Here is a 22,550-nt window from a genome sequence, read left to right as displayed (position 1 = left end):
TCAAACGGTCATGTGTGTTCACACACCTGAGGAGGCTGAAGGCAGATGTGGCCTTTTACAAGAGATGCACTTAAAGATAGGGAACCAGACAAGATTGAGGAAAGGATGGGTAGGGCAGGTGTTCCACTCGGGGCTGGACATAAAGACGAGGGAGGGTTGACGGTGCTGGTGAATAAGTGGGTGGCGTTCAAGGTGGGGAACATTTATCCACCTACCTGCACATCTTTGAGTTGTGGGAACGAGACCCATGCAGACACAGGGAGAATGTGCAAACTCCATACGGACAGTGAACCTGGGGCCGGCGTTTCCAAATATAATGAATTACTACGGACGGCGAACATCGCCATGGTTAGGAAATGGGTAGTGTGGGAGGGGTCGGCACGGGGGCGAATGGAGTCGGCTTCTTGTAGGGGAACGAGCTTGAGGGCATTATTAACAGTGCCTCTGCCGCTCTCGCCAGCCAGCTACTCGGTGAGCCCAGTGGTGGTGTTGATCTTGGGGGTATGGGGGCAGTGAAGGAGCATGCCTCTGTGTGGGTATCGATCTGTGATTAATCATAGGTTTGCACCGGGGGGCTGGATGCAAGGTTTCGAGGGTGACGGCAAACAGGGATTGAGCGATTTGCAGACCAGTTTGTAGGGGGCAGTTTTGCAAAATTAGAGGGTCTGGAGGAAGAATATGAGCTGCCAAGGGGAATGGTTTCAGGTACTTGCAGGTTCGGGATTTTGCGAAGAGGTGCCATCGTTCCAAGGGGAGTTGCAAGACAAGCTGCTGTCGAAGGGGGAGACAGGGGAGCGGAAGGTGTCGGAGGACTACAAGGAGCTGATGGATTGGGAGGGGCCCCGTGCGGGGGACATAAAGTGGAAGTTGGAAGCTGGGATGTGGGAGGGGGCCCTGCGGCAGGTGAATGTGTCCTCGTCGTTTGCGAGGCTAAGCCTTATTCAGTTTAAAGTAATTCACAGGGCATGATTGGAGAGTGGGGGAAGTGGGTGTTGATTATTTATAACGTTGTATAATTTTACTTCGGGTTTTTTTTATTAAAATGCCTGAAAAGTATTTTAAGAAAAAAGGATATCATTTAAAATCAAACTGAAGTCAATAAGTAGACAAAATAAAAACGTAATATTTGCCTACTTCAAAGTTTAAAATGTAATATATCTTTCCTTAATCCCAAATTATGCTGTAAATTTTAGATGCATATTTACCACAGTTGCTTAGCAACTACAGTATAACAAGTTCATTAAACTGAAAAATACTGCAAGCCACTGTGGAATTCAGGTCTTAAGATAGCATCTATGCAACACTGCGAGGGGTCTTGCTCGAGTGCTTTCCTCGAGTATGAAAAAAACAGCCTCTAGGCTGCAGCTCTGCATTTCTGCACACTAATTCCTTTTCAGAATTGGCAGATGAGGAGGAAAGAGCCAAACAGAGCACGAGAGCAAGGATATCTGAAGATGAAATTTCACCCTCAAAAAGTAACGTAAAGTCTAACCTCTAAATTTGCTTTGTCTATTTGAAGTTTTTCTATGGTGTCCATGTACTTCTGTTTCAAGCCATCAACCACAGCATGATGTTGTATGGTATCTCGCTCCAGCACCATTAATCGCTCCCCGAGTTCAGTTTCAATTTGTCTATGTTTCTCTTGAGCTTCTTGCACCTGCGCAAAGAAATACAAAAAGATTCAAACACAGATAGTTGGATTTGTTGTGTTAGTTTAATTTAGATGCTTTTCATTATTGATACAGGAATGCAATTGTGCCGAACACCTTTCTTGCCCTGTGCTTTTCCACTTGTTTCAAACATTTCCGTCCCATTGCATCAGCGGGTATTGCAATGAATCCAACTCTAAAATGTGTTTCAATTATTTGTTAAGCTCCTGGAGTTTGTGCAAATGCTTTATCCCTGAAAAAATTCAACTGTGGGAACTTGTATGAATGGTATCCATAAAGTTTAAAGAAAAATTCAAAGGACTCTCAAAACAAAATTGATATTATGAACCTTATTCTAGCAACTATACATCAGTATGCAGATGCAGCTCAGAATTGTATATTTCAACTTCTCAAAACATCCAAATAGCTATACTGCAATTCTGAAATCATTGCACCAAGTCAAAAAATGAAAATGAGCAGGGGGAGTCCTCCGGATAATGCCCACGAGAACAGTTGATCTGAGTAATAACGTTCATCTGCCTCAATCGATGAAGACATTGGCATTCCTTCCTCCTCCTTGACATAAAATAGAGTTGCATTTGGGAAAGGACACTTGGGCATCTCTGGTAGTCTGCCTGGTCTTAATTTAGACACAGCAAGAAGTCATACACCAGTCCAACTGGTTTGTTTTGAATCACTAGCTTTCGGAGCGCACCCGCTTCCTCAGGAGAAAGAAGAGGTGGGCTTAACCTGGTGTTGTAAGACTTCTTACTGTGCCCACCCCAGTCCAACGCCTGCACCTCCACATCATGGTCTTAATGTGTAAATTAAACAGTCTCCACTAGCAGGATTTGTGACTGTATAGCATATCGCAGCTAAGCCATTGGTCCTCATATAAGGTACAAGCTTTCAGTTTCCAGCAGTCAAACATAGGTGACTTTTCCTCCCTTTCCAAGACGAAGGACACCAAGGCCAACTGAAGCACCTTGTGAGCAAAAAGCTTGCATTTATAGAGAGATTGATGTTCCAGGTCTTCTCAAATAGATTGGAAGATATGTAGACGATAAGGATGAACAGGGAAGAAAAGGAATAAACAAAGACCAGGTATGGGGAAAAAGAGGAGCATTGAAGATGACTTTTGAAAGCAGAGGAAAAGGAAGCATGGCAAATGGTTTCAGAAATGGACATAGCACCCTCACCTTATCTTCATGTTTTAGTGCTATACCAAGTGGTGACTTTTCCCACAAGGGTACTGCAGGAACTAGTGTCAGATGTAGGAGACCAACAGTATTGGCAAAAGACAACCAACATCCACTTTACCTCTAAAATGTAATTTACCGTGGGTGCATAAACTTTCCAAATACATGCTGTTGATTTGAAGCCTTTTAGGAAAGCCTTAGCCGAGTGGCCCGTGTTCTACCATGTAAGTTAGACCACAAGGGAAAACCACAAGGTTATCATTAGTGGTCGTACAATCCTAATAGAAGGATGCTCAAGAAATAAAAACTACTTTCATGAATCAAAGAACAAACAAGATGGAGTTTAAATTGGGCAAAAAGCTAACTAACACCAACTGAAGGACTTAACAACAAAAATAACGAATTCCAAAATTCAAGAGTGGGAGGGGAATTGCAGCCGAAACTCAGTAAGTACAAATTAAATCCCATCCATCTGCCCTCCAAAAAAAAAAACTTGCATTTATATGGCTACTTTCAAAAATTAGCATTATAGCAAAGCAGATGGTAGTCAATTTGCAAACATCCACAAACATTGTAATAGGGACCACCTACAAGCTCCTCCATTTGTGTAGAAGGAATGAAGGGAAGAATATTTTCACATCCAACTTAGATGGGCACTTGAAAAGCTAAAGCATACGAGGCTATGTACCAAATTGCTGGAAAATGGGATTAGAATAGATAGGTGCTTGATGGCCGGCGCAGAAATGATGGGTTGAAGGGCCTCTTGCTGTAATGTAAAACACTATGTCTCTGTGTACTCCGTGAAAGTCCCTATCTTTGACATTAATAGTGTCTAGAATGTACAGCTATTTTGACCAAATGACATATGTCAGTTGAGCTAAAGAATATGACAAGAAACTAAAGCTTAGAAATTGAAGGAAATTAAGTAAAACATTCTAATTGCATTGTGTACTGTAGGGGGAGGCAACAGTGCAAGACAAAATGGATCTTTACTACTGTTTAAATGAGATATATGGAAAACCGCTTGCAGAGCATGCATCAACTTCTTACCTGCAACCAATGGAAAACATTGCAGCCAAATCAAAACAAAAACCCTCTGCACAGTAAGCAAACAAATTCTCAACTGAATGACAGAAACATTTGGGGAAGAATAGCTAGAAAAATCTGATTTTAATCTCTAATCTTATTTTCTGAAAACTGCATATACCTGGCAATCAGTGAATGTGCAACACCACAGTAAGAGAAGATTCTACAAATCGACAGTCCAAAGCTGTGCAGGTTAATTGTATTGGCCATGCTAAATTGCCCCTTAGTGTGCAACGGTAGGTGGGATAATGGGGATAGGGTGCTCTTTCTGAGGGTCGGTGCAGACTTGATGGGCCAAATGGCTTCCTTCTGGACTGTTGAGATTCCATGACTCTGCTTTACATCGTAATCTAACCATTCACATGAGACTGATACATTTATTAACATATTGCTTGTTATTCAATCTCAGACAGATCACAGTTGATGCCAAAAAAACAAATATAATTCATCAAAATGCAAAAACAGTGATCCCTGCAGCTGTTACGTCTTTAAAAGCAGGATGATCACCCATGTGCTTGGTCTCAAAGGTGCGAGCCAAAATAATTAGAGAATAAAAATCATGGAGCTTTATTTCAAGAAGAAATCATCAGTTTTTTTTACTTCAGAGTGGGATTATGCATGCCATGCGGGGAGAAAACCCAAATTAGATGACCCCAAAAACAATATTAAAAAGAAACAAAAATGTGTACACATGGAATGGTTAAATGCTATTCCAGATGTCACTTGAAATGGATCCAAAGTTAAATCACAGTATTTTTGGGCAGACTCCAGATTTCCTAAAATTTGAGCAGGCCCTATATAGAAGAAACTTTAATTACCCAAAGTTAACAATCTCATGGACTCGAATATAAAACGTTTCCATAGTTTCTGTAATATCCAATTTGCTTGATGTTAATTATCTTAATTCACATCACTATCCAAAAGTATAAATCTATCAAGTTTTTGTTTTACAAAAACCAAGCTTTGATTTATCAAGAGTGGACTGTATATATAGAGCTCCTTCCAATTAATTGATAATTTAATAGGGCGGACAACAAAGTAAAGACTTAAGTTGTATTCAGGAAACATTTCTTTATAGACAACTTTCTAAAATCAAGACTTTCTGGACAGCTGACTTTCTTATATATGATAAATTTGGTGGAGTTTCGAAGGAAACTCTTCACAATGTAAAATATCAGTTGTAAAGGAACAGTCTGCCTTAATTACCATAATTTGCAGTACAATTACTAGTGCATTATGATTCTTGAAAATTAAGCAAAATAATTTGCAATAAAAGCAATTAGAATCAAATTACTGTCAAGGAGTAATATTTCAAATCGGACAGAGCTAAGCAGTCTGCCTGCACATTCCTGCTGATCTAGTCTTGCCCAAGTTCAAGAAAAATTAAAATAACATATCTAAGTCAAGGGAGGGGAGACAGAGGGCAGATGGAAGAGGCGAGTAAAGGGAGCAGAAAGTAGGAGCAAAAGGGTGGAGGAGAAATGCCAGTGTCTCCAGTGGGATGACCATGTTACATGAAAAATAATATATTGTATTTGGGTTTCATACTTACCATAAACCTATATATTTTCTAGTTTACCATCAGTGCTTTATCTTCATGGGTAAATCATTCATTAAATTTAAAAATGATAACATAAAACGTTAACCAGTCACCTGGAACCAACATTCAAAATGACACTTAACTAATTGCAAGACCAAAAAGCCACAAAAATCTTAAGAACCTCAAATCTAGAATATGTTTTTATGGTTACAAGTTGCCACTCTAGTTAAATTTTTTTTATTTTTTTTTAAATTGATTTAGGATTGATGCTCAATTCTATTCTTAGAAGAAAAATTAATGACATTTTAATCTTAGTGAATAAATTGGTTTTATTTTTTTAATAAATATTTTAATTAAAGTTTGCATTTATACATTGTTCAAGAAATGGATGAAATGGTTATAATTTACACATTGTTCCTTTTTGGCATCATCCCATTCCCTCCTTTTCTGTCGCCAGGTTCTATCCTATGCCATTCTCGTCACCATAGATGGTTTGTTTTAGCATTTGTTTTACTCTAAAAGCTTTGTGAGGGGCCCTCTGGCCTCAGTGTCGGTCTCTGCCTGGGTTCCTCTTTGGTGTTTCCTTGGGTCTCTACCCCCCGTTCTCCCCCCCCTCCTCATTCCTGTCTGCTTTCTGTGGTCCAGGTGGCATCCATGTTCTCCACCCCCTCCTTTCTATCGGTTGTTGGCTTCAAACAGGTCTTCGAACAGGCTGATGAATGGCTCTCACGCATTGTGGAAGCCCTCTTCCAGCCTTCAGATGGTGTACTTGATCTTCCCCAAGTGGAGAAATTCCGACAGGTCTGCCAGCCAGTCTGCAGCTGTGGGTGATGCTGCTGATCGCCAGCCAAGCAGGATTCTCCAGTGGCCGATTAGGGAAGCAAATGCAAGGGCATTAACACTCTTCCCATATGAAGTTCTGGCTGGTCCGATACCCCGAAGACTGCCATTCTCGGGCACAGCTCCACCGTCACCCCCACAACCTTGGACATATCCTCGAAGAAGGCTGTCCAATACTCGACAAGTCTAAATAAATTTATAACAAACTAAAAGCAAACATTTTTATAAAAGCCAAGATACAGTCAGAGGTTAAATCAGCTTCTTAAAAAAAAAGTGTTTATTTGAAAATGAAAAATATCTCTACACCTTAATGTACCAGGAAACTAACTTCTGGTGCAATAATTGATCTCTTCTGGAAGTATTACAAATGTTCATTGGTGGAATGCTGTGAAACTGGGATAGACGTTGGTTTGAATTCCAGTCCAGTCAGCTATCAATCTTGCTCAGCTGGTGCCCAGCACAGGTGGAGACATTTCCCAACTTTTGGGAAAAAGAAAGAAAACTGAATAAATGGGTATAGACACTCATGCTTTGCAGCTACAAGAAAAGCATCTCGGAAGTTGGTGAACACCTCGAGTTTCATCACCAAAAGCAAGCATCTACAGTGAAAGGAGCACGTGGCAACTTGGGCAGCCCAATCACCCACTCCTGCAACTGCCACCTGCGAGAGACTGTAGGTCACGCATTTGACTCCTCAGTCACCCGAGAACACATTTTAGTGCGGAAGTCATCCTTGGCTCTGAGCGATTACCTAAGAAGTGATGAAACACCTACTCAGCTGGAGGGGTCAAATGCAAATCAGTCAAAAAGGGGAGAGAGAAATCAAGTTCTGTTTAGCGATAGCTTAGTCAGTAAAGGTAGAGCCAAACAGGCCAGAATATCCCAGATTTGCATCTGGCCTTTTGAACCAGTCGATCTACCATGGGTAATTGTACAGGGAGTACCGGTCTGTCTCAGTAACTCTGGGCTGAAGGGTGGGGGACACAAAGCAAGAGAACTAAGTCAGGATTCCTTCTCCTGAACAGGTAACTGCTGTTTGAAAAAGTGCACACATGAACAGGATCCTGATCATTATCTCATGCACTTTTCAAACAGCAGTTAATGGGATGTGCAAACACAATCAGGCTTGGTGAGAATTCCTTTACATCCTACTTCCCTCACCACCCAGTCACATTTTCCTGATACTCACACATGGAAAATAACCACTTGGACAACCAGCACCTGGGGAACCATAACCAGCAGGAGTTAAAGCCTTCAGAAGAGGAGCAAGAAAAGTGGTGAAAATTAGCAAATATAAAATACACAAAAAGGGCGAAATATACTCAATTACTATACTTTTAAAAATTAATGTATACTTTCAACTGGAAAAAAATCTACATGCAACCCTCCAGAGTATAATTTTGGCCAAATCCAAAATTCTAGTCACGAGAATTAAAATGGTCTTACACTTCCTCCAGCAACTCTCAATACACTATCACAGGCAAACATATGCTTTTTTCCGCTCTAACTGCAGTTGAATCTAAGGCGAATCAGAATATTTTATTAATGGTGAAAGATTTGGCACTGTGAAGAGAAAAGGGATTCAGGTGTCCATATATACAAATCACAGGGCTAGCACACAGCTGCAAAATGCAATCAAACAGGCTCAAAGAAAGTTTCCTTTGTCTCAAGGAAGTTGAAATTCAAAAATTAAGGAATTGGTACTTCAATTCTACAGAGCCTTGGTCAGACGCCATCAAGACAACAGCATTTCAGGCATCGAACCACAGGATTGGCATATTGCCGTTGGAAATGGTGTGGTGCAGATCCACCAGAATGATAAATGCTTAAAGGTTGAAAACTTTGCAGAAGTTGGCTTCTATTCCTTTGAGTTCAGAAGGCTGAAGGTGAACAAATATAATAATCTTTATTGTCACAAGTAGGCTTACAATAACACTACAATTAAGTTACTGTGAAAAGCCCCTAGTCGCCACATTCGCCTGTTCAGGTACGCAGAGGGAGAATTCAGAATGTCCAAATTACCTAACAGCACGTCTTTCAGGACGTGGGGGAGGAAACCGGAGCACCCGGAAGAAACCCACGCAGACACAGGGAGAACGTGCAAACTCCACACTCCAAGCCGGAAATCGAACCTGCGAACCTGGAGTTGTGAAGCAACAATGCTACCATACCGCCCATAAGGGTATTAGCATTACAAGCAGATTTAGATAGAGTATGTTCAGAGAAATAATTTCTTTTGGTGGTGGCATCCAGAAGATGAGATTAGAGATAGGTCCTTTAGAAGTGAAAACACAGGCATTTGTCTCTCCCTCCGAAAGGTAGGCGGAGCACAGTAGTGCAGTGGTTAGCACTTCTGCATCACGGCGCCGAGGTCCCAGGGTCGATCCCGGCTCTGGGTCATTGTCCGTGTAGAGTTTGCACATTCTCCCTATGCTTGTCTTGGTTTCACCCCCACCACCCAAAAATGTGCAGGGTAGGTGGATTGGCCACACTAAATTGCCCCTTAATTGGAAGAAATTAATTGGGTACTTAAATTTTAAAAAAGATCGGCGAGTGTGAATCTGCAACACACTACTCTAAAGGGCTGTACAAGCAGGGACAATTGAGATTTTTAAGACTGAGATCAATAGATTGTTAGCTAGTAGCATACATGAACAAAGGGAGGTAAATGGAGTTGAGGTACAGATTAGCTATGATTTAGTTCAGTGAACACATGATTGAGGCACTGAATGCTCTATTCTCCCCCTTGCCCCCCAATCTTCCTACCAAACTAAAGTTATGACACAAATGAACATTAAAAAATTGTTGATGTTTAACATCTCAGGCAGCAGAGAAAAAAAAAATCTGTTTACCATTCCTGACATTCTGCCAACAGCAGATATTAGCAAAATGCTCAACAGCACAGCCAAACAAAATCACGTGCAACCCACGTAGCTAAAAGAAGTGCACAAAGCTGCAGGAAAATTACAACAATACTGATTGGAAAGGATACACTTCAGCGCGCACGCTTTGAGAAAGCAGTAATGAGTCAGGTGGTTGGTAAAGAGTGGGTGCAATGAAGGAGAAGGAATGATAGAGAGAGTAAGAATACTGTAGAATTAGTGTGTATGCTATATGAGCTGTGAGCATATTAAACTTTCCCAGACATGGAACGAAGCTCACTGAGCTGTCATGAATAGTCCAATAATTCCATGGGAAAAGAAACCTTTTAGGCTTTGTTCTTGCTCCTTGAAAACCATAAACGCCTGAAGTGGAGACACTGCAAATCCAGCATGGTTCTCTGCTGGCTGTGAGCTGCGAGCATTGGTAGTTGACAGTAAACCCCTCGAAAATATTACCAGTGTAAAAGTCAAACCCTTAACATTTTACCTAAAGAAAGGGTCTCCCAACTTCCTTCCCGCCATGATGGGCAGTATTAAATCTTCTGGGAATGACAGGAACAAGGGTACCAATTAGTGATCCTTGTATTACAATTTCATATTGGGGGAAATCTTTTCATCACTTAATTCATTTTACAGCTTCTGGGGCATAACATTTTTGCTTCAAACTGTCTATATCCATAGCCTTCTTCCTCCTATAACAGAACATATTCAAAGTTCTGTACTTTCCTTCTACTCTTAAGATTATTATTTCCTTTGAATGCCTCCTCCTCCTCTGCACTCCACTACTAATTGCAGAGAGTCAGGCATTTCAATTTCACACTCAAAATACCCAAACCTTTGCCATGTGTTACATTGATAAGACAGGAAGCAGATTTTGAGGTGTTTGTGGGTTGATTATTCCATTTCCTCCTTCCAACAATTTTCAGACACTTATTTTCTGTGAAGTGTTTTATGTCAAAAGCCCTATATAAATGAAACTGTTATTATTATATATTTTTTTTTTTATAAAGTTTCACATGGTTACTAGATCTCTGCGGTTTGACAATACTTTTTGATGTCTGGAGTTTTCAGAACTTCAGCTCAACAACTTGAACTGGATGACACATTTAATAATATAAAACATCCCAAAACACATCAAAAGAAGTGATCAAACAAAATTTGACACACCCACATAAGAGCACAGGTGATCAAAAGCTTAGCCAAAGTAGTATGCTTTGAAGAGTGTCTTGAAGAGGGGGTATAGAGATTTAGGGAAGAAACTCCTAGTGCTTGGAATTCTAGGATATATGAATTTAATAATATGATTTTAATATTAATGTTATTATTAACACTAAGAAGGTAAGTAAGTGATTTTTACTCATTTTTACTTTTGTACCTTTTTCAAATTGTGTGTGTGTCGGGGGGGAAACTGAAGTGACATCACAGAAAAGCTGTGGCCTGAGTGGCTGGTTGGGATTCTACACTAAATTTTAAAAAATTGAGCATTGGTAACTAATTAAACATAATTACTTAATTATAATTTAGAGGGATATCTGAGCCAGAGATCGGAGAGTACTATATTTAGCTTTCGCATTTCTATTAGAAATCTAGTGCTAGGAAACAGATAGTTAACAGTAACTTTGAAATTTTAAAAAAAAATATTCAAAAAAAAAAAAATGTTTAATTTTAATTTTAATTAATTGACGCAATGTCAGTTAGAGGGGTGCTGTGCTCTGACTGTGAGATGTGGCAGGTCCGGGAGGCTTCCAGCGTCCCGGATGGCTTCATCTGCAGAAAGTGCACCCAACTGGAGCTCCTCACAGACCGCATGGTTCGGTTGGAGCAGCAATTGGATGCACTGAGGAGCATGCAGGTGGCGGAAAGCGTCATAGATCGCAGTTATGTAAATGTGGTCACATCCAAGGTGCAGGCAGAGAAATGGGTGACCACCAGAAAGGGCAGGCAGTCAGTGCAGGAATCCCCTGTGGTTGTCCCCCTCTCGAACAGATATACCCCTTTGGATACTGTCGGGGGGGGATAGCCTATCAAGGGAAAACAGCAGCAGCCAGAGCAGTGGCACCACGGCTGGCTCTGATGTTCAGAAGGGAGGGTCAAAGCGCAGAAGAGTAATAGTAATAGGGGACTCTATAGTCAGGGGCACAGATAGGCGCTTCTGTGGACGTGAAAGAGACTCCAGGATGGTATGTTGCCTCCCTGGTGCCAGGGTCCAGGATGTCTCCGAACGGGTAGAGGGCATCCTGAAGGGGGAGGGCAAACAGGCAGAGGTCGTTGTACATATTGGTACTAACGACATAGGCAGGAAGGGTCATGAGGTCCTGCAGCAGGAGTTCAGGGAGCTAGGCAGAAAGTTAAAAGGTAGGACCTCGAGGGTTGTAATCTCGGGATTACTCCCTGTGCCACGTGCCAGTGAGGCTAGAAATAGGAAGATAGAGCAGCTAAACACGTGGCTAAACAGCTGGTGTAGGAGGGAGGGTTTCCATTATCTGGACCACTGGGAGCTCTTCCGGGGCAGGTGTGACCTGTATAAGAAGGACGGGTTGCATCTAAACCGGAGAGGCATAAATATCCTGGCCGCGAGTTTGCTAGTGTCACACGGGAGGGTTTAAACTAGTATGGCAGGGGGGTGGGCACGGGAGCAATAGGTCAGAAGGTGAGAGCATTGAGGGAGAACTAGGGAATAGGGACAGTGTGGCTCTGAGGCAGAGCAGACAGGGAGAAGTTGCTGAACACAGCGGGTCTGGTGACCTGAAGTGCATATGTTTTAATGCAAGAAGTATTACGGGTAAGGCAGATGAACTTAGAGCTTGGATTAGTACTTGGAACTATGATGTTGTTGCCATTACAGAGACCTGGTTGAGGGAAGGGCAGGATTGGCAGCTAAACGTTCCAGGATTTAGATGTTTCAGGCGGGATAGAGGGGGATGTAAAAGGGGAGGCGGCGTTGCGCTACTGGTTCGGGAGAATATCACAGCTGTACTGCGAGAGGACACCTCAAAGGGCAGTGAAGCTATATGGGTAGAGATCAGGAATAAGAAGGGTGCAGTCACAATGTTGGGGGTTTACTACAGGCCTCCCAACAGCCAGCGGGAGATAGAGGAGCAGATAGGTAGACAGATTTTGGAAAAGAGTAAAAACAACAGGGTTGTGGTGATGGGAGACTTCAACTTCCCCAATATTGACTGGGACTCACTTAGTGCCAGGGGCTTAGACGGGGCGGAGTTTGTAAGCAGCATCCAGGAGGGCTTCTTAAAACAATATGTAGACAGTCCAACTAGGGAAGGGGCGGTACTGGACCTGGTATTGGGGAATGAGCCCGGCCAGGAAGTAGATGTTTCAGTAGGGGAGCATTTCGGTAACAGTGACCACAATTCAGTAAGTTTCAAAGTACTGGTGGACAAGGATAAGAGTGGTCCTAGGATGAATGTGCTAAATTGGGGGAAGGCTAATTATAACAATATTCGGCGGGAACTGAAGAACATAGATTGGGGGCGGATGTTTGAGGGCAAATCAACATCTGACATGTGGGAGGCTTTCAAGTGGCAGTTGAAAGGAATTCAGGACCGGCATGTTCCTGTGAGGAAGGAGGATAAATACGGCAATTTTCAGGAACCTTGGATGACGAGAGATATTGTAGGCCTCGTCAAAAAGAAAAAGGAGGCATTTGTCAGGGCTAAAAGGCTGGGAACAGACGAAGCCTGCGTGGAATATAAGGAAAGTAGGAAGGAACTTAAGCAAGGAGTCAGGAGGGCTAGAAGGGGTCACGAAAAGTCATTGGCAAATAGGGTTAAGGAAAATCCCAAGGCTTTTTACACGTACATAAAAAGCAAGAGGGTAGCCAGGGAAAGGGTTGGCCCACTGAAGGATAGGCAAGGGAATCTATGTGTGGAGCCAGAGGAAATGGGCAAGGTACTAAATGAATACTTTGCATCAGTATTCACCAAAGAGAAGGAATTGGTAGATGTTGAGTCTGGAGAAGGGGGTGTAGATAGCCTGGGTCACATTGAGATCCAAAAAGACGAGGTGTTGGGTGTCTTAAAAAATATTAAGGTAGATAAGTCCCCAGGGCCTGATGGGATCTACCCCAGAATACTGAAGGAGGCTGGAGAGGAAATTGCTGAGGCCTTGACAGAAATCTTTGGATCCTCGCTGTCTTCAGGGGATGTCCCGGAGGACTGGAGAATAGCCAATGTTGTTCCTCTGTTTAAGAAGGGTAGCAAGGATAATCCCGGGAACTACAGGCCGGTGAGCCTTACTTCAGTGGTAGGGAAATTACTGGAGAGAATTCTTCGAGACAGGATCTACTCCCATTTGGAAGCAAATGGACGTATTAGTGAGAGGCAGCACGGTTTTGTGAAGGGGAGGTCGTGTCTCACTAACTTGATAGAGTTTTTCGAGGAGGTCACTAAGATGATTGATGCAGGTAGGGCAGTGGATGTTGTCTATATGGACTTCAGTAAGGCCTTTGACAAGGTCCCTCATGGTAGACTAGTACAAAAGGTGAAGTCACACGGGATCGGGGGTGAGCTGGCAAGGTGGATACAGAACTGGCTCGGCCATAGAAGGCAGAGAGTAGCAATGGAAGGATACTTTTCTCTTTGGAGGGCTGTGACCAGTGGTGTTCCACAGGGATCAGTGCTGGGACCTTTGCTCTTTGTAGTATATATAAATGATTTGGAGGAAAATGTAACTGGTCTGATTAGTAAGTTTGCAGACGACAAAGGTTGGTGGAATTGCGGATAGCGATGAGGACTGTCGGAGGATACATCAGGATTTAGATTGTCTGGAGACTTGGGCGGAGAGATCGCAGATGGAGTTTAATCCGGACAAATGTGAGGTAATGCATTTTGGAAGGTCTAATGCAGGTAGGGAATATACAGTGAATGGTAGAACCCTCAAGAGTATTGAAAGTCAAAGAGATCTAGGAGTACAGGTCCACAGGTCACTGAAAGGGGCAACACAGGTGGAGAAGGTAGTCAAGAAGGCATACGGCATGCTTGCCTTCATTGGCCGGGGCATTGAGTATAAGAATTGGCAAGTCATGTTGCAGCTGTATAGAACCTTAGTTAGGCCACACTTGGAGTATAGTGTTCAATTCTGGTCGCCACACTACCAGAAGGATGTGGAGGCTTTAGAGAGGGTGCAGAAGAGATTTACCAGAATGTTGCCTGGTATGGAGGGCATTAGCTATGAGGAGCGGTTGAATAAACTCGGTTTGTTCTCACTGGAACGAAGGAGGTTGAGGGGCGACCTGATAGAGGTATACAAAATTGAGGGGCATAGACAGAGTGGATAGTCAGAGGCTTTTCCCCAGGGTAGAGGGGTCAATTACTAGGGGGCATAGGTTTAAGGTGAGAGGGGCAAGGTTTAGAGTAGATGTACGAGGCAAGTTTTTTACGCAGAGGGTAGTGGGTGCCTGGAACTCGCTACCGGAGGAGGTGGTGGAAGCAGGGACGATAGTGACATTTAAGAGGCATCTTGACGAATACATGAATAGGATGGGAATAGAGGGATACGGACCCAGGAAGTGTAGAAGATTGTAGTTTAGTCGGGCAGCATGGTCGGCACGGGCTTGGAGGGCCGAAGGACCTGTTCCTGTGCTGTACATTTCTTTGTTCTTTGTTTGTTAATAGTAATTTGTATTTAATTTATCCATATTTACTTGCACAAAATTTTGCATTCTTCAATGGGATCCTCTCCAACGTTCGCTGTGCAGCCACTAAACTCAAAGGAATGCATTATGAAATACTTCCAAGATGTTTTAGTATGAAATGTGAGATACAAATACAATTTTGCCATTTAAACGGAAAACTTTAATTACGTTACTCGCATCAATGGCTGTAACAGAGATCGCATAGATGAAGCAGATGAAGGGTCAGAGTGCGAAATTTTACCCACAGATACAACGGATTATTTTTCCAAAAGATTGGATTTAAAATATATTTAGAGACTCCATTTGCACCTGGTGGCAGGGTTACAATACTGATTTTCAAAATAAAGCATTTCAGCATGCTATGCAACAGAATTTAGTTCCAAGTTAGTATAATTGTTTAACTTCATAGTAATTATTTTTTATTTAAAATGTTTTATGAGCCATTGAATAACTGATAAAAGAATGCAAACTGCACATAAAAACCACATATTTCTTTCTGATCTTCTAAGTATATTCTTCTGGTCTCAACCAGCACTGTGCAACTGTGATGTGATCAAATATAAAGCAGAAATGAAACTATCCAATTGTTTAAAATAGTTTAAAATATATTTTATCTCATTGTACAATTTAGTTATATGTTTTCCATGATTGGGTCGCTTTTATGAATCACTTGCAACGCAAGGGAATATTAATGCTTTTCCTAAACACAATTCAGCCATGATTGAATGGTGGAGCAGACTCGATGGGCCGAATGGCCTAATTCTGCTCCTATGTCTTGTGGCATAACGTAGCTAAACTATGCAAATCAGTAGGTTCCAAATTTGATTCTTGGTTTGCAAACAGTTAACTGATAGATCTTGAGCCTGTGATGCACTTTCAAAGTTGTCAACAGTATTACCATCGGATAATCCCCCCACTATCAATGTCTGGGGTTACCACTAACCAGAAACTGAACTTGACTAGCTACAAATACAGTGGCTACCAGGGCAGGTCAAAGGCTAGGAATCGTGCAGTGAGTAACTCACCTCTCACTCCCCAAAGCCACAAGTGAGGAGTGTAATGGAATATTCCCCACTTGCCTGGATGAGCACAGCCCCAACAACACTTAAAAAGCTCGACACCATCCAGGACAAAGCAGCCCACTTGACTGCTACCCCTTCCACAAGCATTCAATCCCTCCACCACCGACAAACAGTGGCAGCCGTGTATACCATCTACAATATACACTGTAGGAACTCACCAAGGTTCCTTCGACAGCACCTTCCAAATCCACGACCACTACCACCTGGAAGGACAAGAGCAGCGGATATTTGGGAACACCAACATCTGGAAATTCCCTCCAAGTCGCTCACCATCCGGATTTTGAAAACTATTTCTGCTCCTTCACTCTGTGTCAAAATCCTGGAACTCCCTCCCCAACTGCGGGAGTACCTACACCTCAGGGGCTGCAGCAGTTCAAGAAAGCAGCTCACCACCACCTTCTCAAGGGCAACTAGGGATGGGGAATAAATGCCGGTCCCGTAAATTAAGTTTTAAAATTCTCACTTGCTGTTACAATGTTTGCTGTGTGAGGTAACTTGCATTGTGGAATTAACGTACCTGTTTGTGCAGACGCTCATTTTCCTCTATTTTATTCTGCAGGTCTTCATCAAATACACTCTGTCGCTGCTGGTTCATTTGAGATGGACGATCGGCATTCTTCTGCTGTACAACACCATTCAAAATTTAGTTAGTAATTCCTCTAGTTTACATTATGCACAAATATATAAAAAGGTACTGTGCCACTCTACATGGCATTGTAGATGAACGGAGTACAAGGAGGCATTACCTGAAATGACCATCAACAAATAGTCATCTATTTGTTTTAACTTACACTTAAATTCCTAACAATTACCACTGGGTGATGCTGCACCAATGCAATTGGTGGATAGAGCAGACATCTTGATATAGGCAAAGCCAAATGTTTATTTTGTCCCAGCCATGCTGTCTCTGCCACTGACCCTAATTTAATCTATTCGATCCTCAGGAAACAAAAACACTGCCCAATTCCTTCCCTGTCCCATGAGCTTTGCCAAACTAGTTCATGGTAGACTTTTCCCAATGTCTCTGGATTTCACAAACTCAACAAAAGTCCTGCTGTCATTCGGTTGTCAGCAGTTGTCCCACCTATGTTCCCAACACCCTAACAAAACATCAGCCCACTAGCTTTACTGAACTACTGATGCTATCTCCATCACAATTTAATAGGTCAGCCTGTCTAAACAGCTCAAAGACATGACATATCAAATCATTTGGATCTTCTGTAACCGTAACTAAACATTGTTTCTGATTTTAACTCCCAACTGTGCAACTGTTTGAGTTTCAGTCCTCCTCTGTCCATGATCAGAACATCACTTTTCACATCTGGGCTAAGCCTTCCTCTAACATCCTCACCTTTCCTTCCATAAATTGTCAATAGCTTATTGGACACCCTGTCTGTCTCATCCTTCATCACCACCTCTTCCTTCCCTTGTCAACCTCACCCATGCTCTTTCCTTTCCTCCCCACTACAACCCCATCTGTAGACTCCTCTCCGCTTTTTAAATCAGTTAGTTACTCCCCCATAGTTGACCTGAATATGACATTTGACATCAACTCCCAAAATGAAATGCAATAAGGGATCAACAAATAAACTGCTCACACTATTTTAACTGATAAAATAATCCAGAGCCGAGACCAGGAGAATTATTGTTTTTGTTAAATAGTGCATTATGATAATCTATGCTGCCTGAAAAGGTGGTGGAAACAGATCCAATAATAACTTTCAAAAGAGAATTTGATAACTATTTGAAGGAGAGAAAGTTCCAGAGCTATGAAGAAAGAGAAGTGGACTAATCGCTGCACTCTTTCAAAGGATCAGCACATGCACAATGGGTAAAATGGCCTCCTCTGGTATACATCACTAATAATGTTTTAATTGTTCTCTGGTCGGATCCAATAACTGAGGAGGTGAAATAAAATTTTGTTTAGAGGTGATTGTTATTGTAAATGTTAATCATACCAAAAACTAGAGGGACCAGGATTGTACAGGAAATTAGTGCTTCCACCTGGTTTCCTTGGATTCAAAACTACATTAAATATTTATAACAATTTTAGAAGTCTAATTCCAGGGTCCAGAGCTGAAACAGAACAGAAAGATGTGCAAATTTATCACTGGTTCAGATAATAAATGAACATTGTATCCTAGAACTCTGCCAATGTCACTCTCCTCGCTCTCCAGAAACAAATAAATTATTTAATTCATAGAATTTACAGTGCAGAAGGGGGCCATTCGGCCCATCGAGTCTGCACCGGCTCTTGGAAAGGGCACCCTACCCAAGGTCCACACCTCCACCCTATTCCCATAACCCAGTAACCTCACCCAACACCAAGGGCAATTTAGCATGGCCAATTCACCTAACCTGCACATCTTTGGACTTCCCCTTAGCATCCCTTGATACTGAAATCAGGTATTACAAATGTAGAATCACACACAATCTACTACAAATGGCCACGAACAGTGATTCTCAACATGTTGCACAAACCAGGAGCCAAAAAGAACCAAATAGTTGAATCTCACCAGCGTGTCATTGACTGCTCATTAATTGAAAAACTGAACTAAAACCAGCAGGGCAGGCAGATTGGAATTTTTATTTTCAGCTACTATCTGCCCCAAGCAAGCTGTAACGAGAACACGCTTCAGGGCAGTTTGTTCCTGTATAGCAAACCATAGCAATGCCACCAATGCTACCAAGCAGCAATACTGCTGAGGCATCAGAAGACTAGACAGATGCACCTTGTTACCAGGCACCTTTATTACAAGATAGACAAGTAAAGGTAATTTCATTGACAACTTGAGAGAAAGCAAAAAATAAAACACAAATACTGTACATTAAAAGAACACAAAAAAGTCAAAGCAAAAATAAATCTACCCCGATGGCTATGAAGACTAAAGCAACATTTTTGAAATCTAATATAAAATGGCACAAACTTCTGAGGGTTCTTTTCAAAATTGTAAATTCAATCCCAGTAATATCTTTCTGAATATATAATCTTATATTCCCTGTTGTTACCTTCCTGTCGTGCTGAGAATAAAAAGCCCAAGAGATACAACAATATGCTGACCATCATGACATGCTTTTTTGAACCCTCCAGGACCATGTATGGACCAAGGTCACAATGGACAGAACCTTTCATTCAAAGGATGGTGCTTCTCTTCTTAAAGATGACAATGCCATCATCATGACCACACTGAACAGTGGAATAGGCTCAAAGGCTGACTGGCCTGCTCCTAATCCTGTTTGTATGACAGGTTAGACGAATGGGTGAACAGATGTAATATGAATGTGGATACATTTTTTTGTTTAAAGAAAATGTTAAAAAGATACAACACTGAAAGCTTTGAATAAAGGACATTGAAATAATGAAGAACTTTTAGTACAGATTCAACAGGATCATCCCAAGTTTGGGAAACTATTGTTCTCAAAATACTGGGATTATTTCCTTTTTAAATATTTGTTATTCTCCTCCCTTTTCACATTTCCCCCCAAATTTACACCCATCAACAATAAACAATAATCAGTAACAAATATGTCAATCCCCATATCAATAACTACGATCCCATCCTCTCACCAACCCCAAACATTAGCCCACATGTTCACACAAATGACAAAAAGGAATTAGGGATCACCCAGAGTCACCATTAACACACATAGCCCCCCTCCCCCCAACCCTCCCACCCAAACACCCCAACTAATGTTCAATGTTATCCAGTTCTTGAAAGTGCATAATGAATAATGCCCATGAATTGTAGAACCCCTCCATCCTTCCCCTCAGTTCAAACTTAACCTTCTCAAGAGACAAGAATTCTAACAGGTCCCCCCGCCACGCTAGGGCACCGGGGTGGAGAGGTTGCTCTCCAACCTATCAGGATCCGCCTTCGGGCAATCAACGAGGTGAAGGCTGCACGTCTGCCTCCGCACCCATTTCCAACCCTGGCTGGTCCGACACCCCAAATATGGCCTCCCGGGAACCCTGGTCCAGTTTCACGTGCACCACTTTAGAAATTACTCTAAAAACCGCCTTCCAGTAATCCTCTAGCTTTGGACAGGACCAAAACATATGAACGTGATTAGCACCCCCTCCCCCCCACACACATCTTCTACTCCTTCAAAGAATCGGCTCATCCTCACCCTCGTGAGGTGGAATTATTTCCATTAGCGCTCGAGAAGGTCAAGGGAAGATTTAGTAGAGTAGATTAATGAAGAGTTTTGATAGAATTAATCAGCAAGAACAATATCCTCTAGTCCGAATATCAGTAACATGGAGTCATCAATTTAAAATCATTCATAAATTGAGGAGAGAGGTTAAGAGAAATGTCTTCACACAAGAGGGCTGTAGGAGCATGTAACCGTTTGCTACAAAGAGTGGTTGAACCTTAACAATTGTTTCTTACAAGGGGTAACTGAATAAATATTTGTAACATGAAAACACAAGGCTTTGAGATGACAGGGTGGGCAAATGGGATTAGTTTTGGATTGCACTAGGAAACAGCTAACAAATACATTGGACTGAATGGCCTCCTTTGCTGTGCTGTAAATGTAATGGTTTTGATAGTCCTTCAAGTTAGTTAGCATCTTTTTCTTTTTAAAGATGGTAATGATTTCAGTCCAGCATTTAGTTTAAGTCTTCTCATATATCTCAGTACATGAAAGGTACATAAATGCCCCAGTGTCGCTGAAGCGTTTTGAAGCAATATTAGACACGGAACCATACAAGGAGATATTAGATCAGGTGCCAAAAGCCTAATTGGAGTAGGTTTTTGAGGAAAAAGAGGGAGTGAGGAGGAGAGCAATGGGCTGAGACAGCAAAATGCACAGCCACCAACAAAGCTACTGAAGTCGAAGATGTTCAAGCGGCTAGAATCGGTACTTCCGGTTGCGGCTATGCAGAGCTAAGTCGCACGTTCAGCAGCTCCCGCTTGGAATGGACTTTTGGGCTCTTTTCAGGGCCTCCAACGGAATTTTTTTTGACATTTCCTGGTGTGGGAAGAAGACTGCAACATTCCCCCGACAGTGTATGGCTTGGACCAGGTGCAGGGCGACTAAAAAAGTGGTGAACCCAAAGAAAGTGCGAGGGAAGAAGAGCAAGATGACGGCGGGCGGGGACCAGGCAGCATGGATGCAGTGGGCGCAGGTTATCCAGCTCTGCTTCAGGGAGCTCAAAGTGGACCTGCTGGAGCCGATGAAGGCTTCTATCGATAAGCTGCTGGAGACCCATACGGCCCAGGGGGTGGCGATCAGCGAGGTCCGACAAAAGATCTCCGATAAAGAGGACGAGATCTTGGGCCTGGCGGTAAAGGTGGAGGCGCACGAGGCACTCCACAAGAAATGGCAGGAACGGTTCGAGGAAATGGAGAAGGCGGAAGAATCCACGGATCCTGGGCCTCCCCAGAGGGGTCGGACGTGGGGGCCTATGTGGTCACCATGTTAAACTCGCTGATGGGAGCGGGGTCCTTCCAGGGGCCCCTGGGGCTGGAAGGGGCCCAAAGAGTGCTGGCGAGGAGGCCCAAGGCTAACGGGCCTCCGCAGGCGGTGCTGGTGAGGTTTCATCGGTTCGCTGATCGGTAGTGCGTGCTCATATGGGCCAAGAAAGAGAGGAGCAGCAGGTGGGAGAACGCGGAGGTTAGAATATATCAGGACTGGAGCGCGGTGGCGAAGAAGAGGGCCAGGTACAACCAGGCGAAGGCGGTGCTGCACAGGAAGGGGGTGAAGTTTGGCATACTGCAGCCAGCGTGACTGTGGGTCACCTGCAAGGACCGGCACCATTATTTTGAGTCCACGGAGGAGACGTGGGCCTTTGTTCAGGCTGAGAAGCTGGATACAAACGGAGTGTCGGGATGGGTGGTCGGAGACTGCTGTTGGTGCGTTACATTTTGAGGGGGGTTCTTTTTGATTCGGTGTGGGTGGTTAGGATGGGTTGGGCACTGTTTTGGTTGGGTCTGTTGGGTGGGCTCTTGGAGGGGGGGCAAGTAAATGGAGTAGGGATGGATGGCCGGTAGGGGGGGGGGATGGAGCCCCGCGGGAGAGGGTGAGGCCCGAGTCGGGGGTGAGGGGACTGGGCCTGTAAAAGGAGCTGCGTCAGAGGTAGCGGGGCCAGGCAGGTGGAAAGCGCGGGCTTTTCCCCCGCACTGAAGGCTGGAGGGGGCGGGGCCAGGGCAGGGAAGAGAGGGTTGTTTCCCGCACTTGGGATGGAAGGGGGAAGCAGAGAGCCTGCTGATGGGTAATGGTAATGAGGAGGGGATGTCCCACAATGGAAGGAGTCGAAGGAGGCGCGGGAGTGGCCAGGGTCAGCTGACTTGCGGGAGTGCAATGGGGGTGCAAAGCAGCTAGGAGAAGTCCTAGCTTTTTTTTTGGGGGGGGGGGAAAAGAGGGAATCGGGTTGCTGCTGGTATGGTCATGGCTAGTCGGCGGGGGAGGGGGGCAGTAGCCCCCTGATCCGGCTGATAACCTGGAATGTAAGGGGACTGAACGGACCTGTCAAGCGGGCCCGGGTGTTCGCGCACCTGATGGGGCTGAAGGCAGATGTGGTCATGCTCCAGGAGACACACCTGAAGGTGGCAGACCAGGTAAGATTGAGGAAGGGGTGGGTAGGTTAGGCGTTTCATTCGGGGCTGGATGCCAAAAA

General features: G+C 43.4%; 1 protein-coding gene and 1 long non-coding RNA gene across 2 annotated transcripts in view; one reads left to right on the top strand and one right to left on the bottom strand.

Annotated features, from left to right (window-relative positions):
* The window catches only part of ppp1r21 (protein phosphatase 1, regulatory subunit 21), a 156,176-nt gene that overhangs the window by 117,404 nt on the left and 16,222 nt on the right, over positions 1-22,550 (bottom strand). The window contains 2 exon segments of the mRNA XM_072511215.1: positions 1,493-1,657; positions 16,446-16,550. Coding sequence (XP_072367316.1) covers positions 1,493-1,657; positions 16,446-16,550 — 270 coding nt within the window.
* LOC140426456 (uncharacterized) lies at positions 1,373-19,270 on the top strand. The gene is made up of 3 exons (XR_011948208.1): positions 1,373-1,475; positions 16,488-16,574; positions 19,020-19,270. It is a non-coding gene; the product is annotated as an uncharacterized lncRNA (long non-coding RNA).

The sequence above is a fragment of the Scyliorhinus torazame genome, chromosome 1 (genome assembly GCF_047496885.1).
Source record: "Scyliorhinus torazame isolate Kashiwa2021f chromosome 1, sScyTor2.1, whole genome shotgun sequence".
Classification (NCBI taxonomy): Eukaryota; Metazoa; Chordata; class Chondrichthyes; order Carcharhiniformes; family Scyliorhinidae; genus Scyliorhinus; species Scyliorhinus torazame.
Note: the sequence above shows the minus strand (reverse complement) of the source record. Positions and strands in the feature narration are given on the sequence as shown.